General features: G+C 33.3%; 1 protein-coding gene across 1 annotated transcript in view; it reads right to left on the bottom strand.

Moving 5' to 3' along the window:
• Positions 1–7,333, bottom strand: part of LOC110455864 (multiple epidermal growth factor-like domains protein 10) — a gene marked incomplete at its 5' end in the record, with an annotated part of 36,405 nt that overhangs the window by 27,056 nt on the left and 2,016 nt on the right. Inside the window, one exon of the mRNA XM_021506276.1 lies at positions 3,977–4,192. Within this exon, the coding sequence (XP_021361951.1) occupies positions 3,977–4,192 (216 nt within the window). The remainder of the gene's footprint in view (positions 1–3,976; positions 4,193–7,333) is intronic.

The following is a 7,333-nucleotide window of genomic DNA, read 5'->3' as shown; positions in this document are numbered from 1 at the left end:
AAAAGAATAATGAACGACAATGTTTCTGTGCAAATGATGACCAAACTAAACTCAAAAACTTTGAACCTATACAATTATTGCTGTGTGAATTTGAGATGTATTAAAGAGCTCTATCATATATATAATGCATGTACTTACATATACACTTTGTTTTGTATAGTATGTTCTTGATAACAGTCATTAATCCAAGTATATAAATCACATAAAAGATCCCTGACGTAGCACAATTAATTATAAGTTAAAAACACACTAATGAGTATTTTAATTATTTGTTTAAAAATAGAATATAAGTAGAATTCATATGTAGCCCCCAAGTATGCATTAGTGATAAATAAATATTATTCAATACTCATAGATGTGGTCTCAGAAAAAATGAGGAATTATGGAATAATCAACTAAACTTGAAAATTAAATCAAAAGAAGGAATATTACTGTGAAGGAACTAGGGAGAAAGGTACCCCATAAAGAGCTGTTTCAGCCCCACCCTATTCAATAACACAATACATAGCATAACTTCAGATCTAGATAAAAAATGCTGATGCGACTGGAACATTTTTCTGGCATTTAAATCGTAATGTAAAAAGATCTAGGTAAAAAAGTATCATCCGAACATGTTAAATTCTACCATTGGTGTCAAAGCTTGGGCTTTTACATATATCAAAGAAATAACTTAGTTAAATTTGAACAATAAAGACGAGATTACAATTACAATTGGTTGTCAAATTAAATATATGAAAAGTATTTATAAATTCTTAAATTTACCTTTGATAGGGAACTTATCTCTTCAACTTCCGTTCCGTCGAGTTTCTGTTTTTTTCTCATCCATATTATAGATAAAGGTTTAGGCATTTTTCATTTCTTTTAGTAAAGCAAAAAAATTATCTCTACTTTATGTATGTTTATACACTTACAAACGAAAAGTTATTTATTTTTTCAATCTTTCGAGCTAAGCCCTTCTTCAGGGATTAAATGGTTTTTTTTCAAGATGAGTAACTCATCCTGTTTTTCAAGATGGATGTGACATAGAGGTCCGATAGCATTTAATCCCTGACGAAGGGCTAAGCCCGAAAGCTTGGAAGAAGACTGACTTTTTAGTTTGTTAGTATTATTGGGTTCCCTATAGGAACATGTGTTTATAGACAATATGTTTAAACATTTCAGTTTTGCTTATACATGTACATATATGTATGGTCCAGCACTCTCTGCCAATTGAACTATATAACGGCACAACGACCTACAAAAATACATATACTATAATTAGAGCGGTATTGAACTATATCTTTTGAGATTTTTGTTTTTATAAAAATACAGCGAAATCACTTGGTAATGTTGACTATTAAAAGCATTTATACGAGGTATACTTTAAATTTTCATAAATGGGAATTTCCCGATTTTTTTACATTCATTTTTTTTCAAAATATTACATGTACTTTAACTTGGTGTCCTTTGGTATGATATATTGATAAAAAGTCTTTTATAAACTTTTTGTCATTTTCTTTTAAAAAAGAAAATAATATAACTCAAACGACATATTCTGCTTTCTATTACTCAAAAAGTTTTCCTATTTATATTTTGTGTGGGACATTTTCGAAGGCTTTCATAAAATCCATGTACACTACGTCTATCTCTCCGCCCTTGTCAAATATTTCAGTCCAATCTTCTAGAACCATTAATAGTTGCAGCACCGTTGAACGTTTTGAGATGAATTCAAATTGTTTATTACTGAACAGGTTGTTTTCCTCCATATGTGTAACAATTGAATCGCGTATTGTCTTTCCCATTGTTTTACCTACGATATTTGTAAGGCTCACTGGTCGGTAGTATCCTGCTTCTGGTTTTATCCCTTTTTAAATATTGCTGAAATATCAGCGTCGTTCTATGCAGACGGGACCTTTCCAGTTTCCTGATTTCTTAATTTAGTGCATTCTCTGTGTTTTAAATCGCATCTTGTCTCCATGTACCTTTGCCAATGACCTGTACTTCTTTTTGATTTTTTTTGTCTTACTTCTTTTGTTTGTTGGAGATATCCTTTACTAATCCCGTTTCCTCTTTTAGTTTTTGGAATATGTTTATCTATACTTGCACGAACTAATCCTAAATAAATAACAGTACATTGTGTCTGGGTCTTTCAGAATTTCATCCCAATGAATATTCAATTCCGCTTTAATTCTATCAAAAAAACCTTTGTGGTAAATTGGGCGATACACTGCATTATCAGATTTCCGGTTATAGCAGAGAAACTTATATTTCAGAACAAAGTGGTCACTGTACCCGAGAGACTTTCAAAGATAATTTCATTCACCATTTCTTCTTTATTTGTTATCAACAAGTCCAGTACAGCTGGTTCACAGCCTATCCTCCTTCTGGTATATTACCTTACATGCTGTGTTAAATAGTTGTCTCTTATATTTACCAATTACCAAATAACCAATATATAAAGTTAATCAATATTATTCTTATCGGTATTTGGACTTATATATATATAACCAATTAGTCATTTTCATTGCGGCTACCTTAAGTTTCTGCTTCGCTATGATTCAATGGTGATCTTATCTTCAACCCTTTAAATAGGCTTTTGAATGTTCTCTCGCGAACTGCATTTGTTTCTTATTTTGTGCCCTCAGCACTTTCAATTATTCCCATCCTAACAGGAACCGGAAGTTGCTTTCTGTATAGAATAGGGACAGGTTTGCTCAACAGAGAGTCGGTTCTTGGAGACCACTAAGGACGGTCATTTTTTTTACCCTAGAAGAGTGTCTATATCATAGAAACCAGAGAGATGGTTTTGATACATGTGTTGAGACACAACGCTTTCGTTTTTTTAGCTGGAATATTGAGACATAGATACGAGTTTATATTGCTGTACGTACATTGGATATTGTTACCTAGTTTACATGTGCCTGAAACAAGACTGTTGGTTAACATCTATGAATACACATTGCTATTACAAACTATTACGAGCGTTAACGGCTACTCAGTCACACAATGTGTACACATGTGTCACGTCTTCATCTAAATAAATGATAGGAATTCGTGTAAATAATTGATACAGTTATGAAATGGTTATGCAAGAAGTCGGGGATAAGATAGATTATGCTTGTCATAAGGTTGTAAAATGAGACGTGTCCAGTTCAGAAACAATACCCCAAAACGGAACACTTGTTGGATAGCGGCCTAAGAAATCTGCATGCGATGTTCAAAGAAGTATATGTATGTGTATAAATTTAACGTTTCTGTCAATTCAACTGTTTATCGAGTGTATTGACTGTCCCTTATGGTCATATGGATAGTTTAAGGTAAGAACTAATAACGCAAAACATGAATTATCTAATGTATGTGCCATGCAAGGCTATTTATTTGGGTAACATTTGCAGAAGAATAATTGAAAAAAAATATGCTACTTTGGAGTAAAACTAATAATTCAGATCCCCTATTCGTTAAAATTTTGTTAAAACAGTGTGCCACTCGCTTCTAATTATATTTCGCAATCTACTTATAGAACTCGTGCCGGAAATATCGACTGGTAATAAAAAAAGTGGATGGTATATTTGTTTATGAAAAATGAACATATCTTTTTTGGAATTAATACTATGGTATAAAATATATCAATATTTAACTGAATATTGACGTAACCATTTTCGGTTCGTTTTAAAACCAAATTCGGACTTCGTAGACACTGCATCATGAACCAAAAGACAAACAGCTCAGCAATCATTCTGCACGATATGAGTAAAATGACGCAAAATGTAAAACAAATAATTGCAATCGGCTTTGGCGAGCGATAAACCGGAATAAAATATCCCTTTATGATATAAGTCAGTAGCAGTGCTGCTAGTTAAAATTGTACTTACTTTCACAGGTAATACACAACCACTTCAATAATGAGGTATTATATGATTACCTAATGACTATACCGCTTCTTTGCTTTCTGGTTAGGTAAGTGTTAGTAGAGAATATGTATATATGTTTACATTACCTCTGTAGTATATCTTGACGTATTCGATGACGACTTGATCACCAAGTTCAATCTGCCACCAAGCTTCATTTGGTGCAGGATTCCCATTTGTATGTGAGCAACAACCACCTCCAAACGTCTGATTAATACAGTTATCTACTACCTTGTCACTAATGTGCGTGTCATCATAATTTGAACTCTGACTTGTCTTGACTGTCGGTCCAAGACTGGTGTTTACTGAAATGGAAAAGAAAACACGTTATGGCACAGCAAAGGACAATGTACACATGAGTATTTCAAATAAAGGATATGCTAAGATGGGCTACAGGATATAGAATTCTATTTTTTGTTGACTTACTGGATAAAGTGCTTTTAAAACCTTAATATCATTTTTTTGCAAATCAGGTGGAAGCACTAAATCTATCAAGGTTAAACGTTCACAGCGCACTAACCACACTGGCTTATTACCACCACATGCCCGTGTAGTTAAATACACATTTGTTTTGACATAAGATCGTGCTATAAACTACATAATTTTGAGACGAATGTTTGATATAATTGCATTTAGCAAATATTGCAAGGATACAATCACATTATAATGTGTGTAATACATGAACACAAATGTACACTGATTTTTCGATTGGCTAGCCATGATTAATTGAATAATTTGAACGGGCAAATATACACCGTTATGCTTTCTTATCCTACTCATTTATCAAGCATTTAGCCGTCAATATGACAAAATATTTTGACATGTTAACATGACATACTAGTAAAATGTTTTATATAAACTTCTATACTCACATTTATGTATTTTATGACCTTGCGATTTACAGTCTTGAACATTCTGTAAATATGTTTGTGTCTTTTCCAGACTCAAATGCAACATCGCATGTCATGATTCAGATCCGCATTTTGCTAATTGAATTTATGTCAAAATGAACTTACGCATTAACACCAAAGGCAGCACTGAAAATGCTAAAATGGAACGTATGATCATATGATGATGTCACGCATAATACTTCAGGAACAACATAAGGACAATACAAAGTATACCCCGAAAGTATCCGGTCATTGAAGAAGTATCATTACTACAAAACTAGATTAATAAATCCAGTTAAATATCGGGGCTGCCTAAGCACTTTTTAAGGTGAGAACACTGGGCAAAACGTTAGCAGAGTTAGAACAAATTTAGCAAAGACTCTGGTAGTTAACATCTATTTACTCAGGAATTGCGTTTCAATTATGATATGTTTTCCTTACTTGTATTAACATAAGTAAAAAAAATGAATATTTTTCTTTACAAAAGATATCACAGACACTTCTTCAGCTATTGATACGAATCTTAGTTTTACAATTAGCATATTCGAATGTAGGGGTTCATCCTACTTGGTTTAACGGAAGGTTTCAAGTTAGGTTTTATGCCGAAGGGTTTCTTATTGGAATAACTCTAGTCAACGTTGTTTTCTGTTAAGTATTCATATTAAGGTGTTTTCGAACGAGGATTAAATGTGTTTATTTAACGAGAGGGGCTTCAATCTGCATTGTTTATTGAAGATGCTTCAATCCACTATGTTTATCAGAGGAGCTTCGTTCTTTGTTGTTTACCGGAGAGGCTTCAATCTGTGTTGTTTATCTGAAGGGCATGGATCATGTTGTTTCTCAGTAGCGTTTTTTACTTTAAGGGCTTCAATTTTCGTTGTAACAACAGGGACTTCCATTTACGCTCTTTACCGGAGGGACTTCAATCAACGTTGGTTACCGAAGGAACTTTTATCAACGTTGTTAATCGGAAGGGCTTCATTCATGTTGTATATCAGTTTGACCTCAATGTGTGTTGTGAGTCGTATAAAAGCGGTTCCATAAAGGAGCTTTTATCTACACGTTGCTAACCAGAAAATCTTCTTTACGCCGCTTACGGGAGGTTTTTCGATCTGCATTATTTACCGGAGGGAGGATATTTCAATCTGTATTGTTAATCGAAGGGGTTTACCGACAGAAGCTTCTGTCTACATCGTTTACCAAAGAAGCCTCAATCTACGTCATTTACCGGATAGGGCTTCAATCTTGTTGTTTATCAAACGTCTTCATTCTACGTTGTTTACGAGAGAGACTTTAATCTACGTTGTTTACTTAAGGGGCTTCGGTCATTTTATTTACCAAATAAAATGAATTATAAGTTGCTTACCGAAGGAGAGTCAATCTACATTTTTTTACCAGAAAAAATATGAATTGACCTTGTTGACCAGAGGAGATTTAATACATATTTTTTCAGCAGAGGTGCCTTAATCTTCTTTGTTTAGCAGAATGATATCAAAGTTGCTAAACGGAAGGGTTTCAATCTTCGTAGAAATTATTTGACATTCATTATCATGACGTCATCTACTAAATACTAAGTTTGATGTCCTTAACGACCAACGTTATGCTTATTGTATCATTAAATAATGGACGATACGTACATATGACGGGTACCACATATGATACATCTCATGCTACTTAAAAAAAATATAATAAAAATAACGTGCTGCGTCAAAGTCGTCACGATATCAATATCAGGTGTCGATAGCACATCTGTCGTTAAAGCATATAAAAGTCTCATTAAAGTCTAGGGAAGTGTAATTTTCTAACAAGGACGTAATTGCATCTGTTACATGACCTGTTGTACAAAGAAAGGGATCGTTTTCAACATTGTAATAATATATATATAGAGCCACTTTGTTTCAGGTTAGGGTTTCCTTATCTACGTAATGCATGTATACCCACAGCCAGTAAACAAGTCGCTATAAACACACGATTTCTATATATGATTAACATTAATAGGAACTTAGACATATTTATCTATTCACATAACTTTATTTCCTCTAATCTAAAGTCTGGTTTGCTATCAAATACACGAAATATGGTCCAGGATATCGATGTTTATTAAGAATTTGATTTGAAGTATCATAGTTCGAATATCAACATTCTGACAATATGTCAATTATTTAATGTATGAGTATGTGCTAGTAATGCACTTAATTCAACTGTTTTATTCTGAAGAAATTATGGTCATTTTAGATGCAATGGAATGAATGCGTATTGACAAAATTTGCACGCAGTAAGGAGTATCCTGATAAGGGCTTTTCAGGTTTGAAATTAACGACGCAGTGTTGGATGTCCGACAAACAATAACACTTCAAAAGAAATACGTGTAATCCTACCTGAGGTTTTAGATATCTTCACTGCGGACATGAAGTATAAAATTAATAGGCAGAAGGCAAAAAGCTCCATTCTGCACGAAAGTAACATGTGTGACATGTATGACGACGGCGTGTACGTGACGTTCTATATATAAATATATAAACTTAATTTATTTTACAACAATTATAAAACAAGTTA

Source organism: Mizuhopecten yessoensis, unplaced genomic scaffold, assembly GCF_002113885.1.
Source record: "Mizuhopecten yessoensis strain PY_sf001 unplaced genomic scaffold, ASM211388v2 scaffold8389, whole genome shotgun sequence".
Lineage (NCBI taxonomy): Eukaryota > Metazoa > Mollusca > Bivalvia > Pectinida > Pectinidae > Mizuhopecten > Mizuhopecten yessoensis.
Note: the sequence above shows the minus strand (reverse complement) of the source record. Positions and strands in the feature narration are given on the sequence as shown.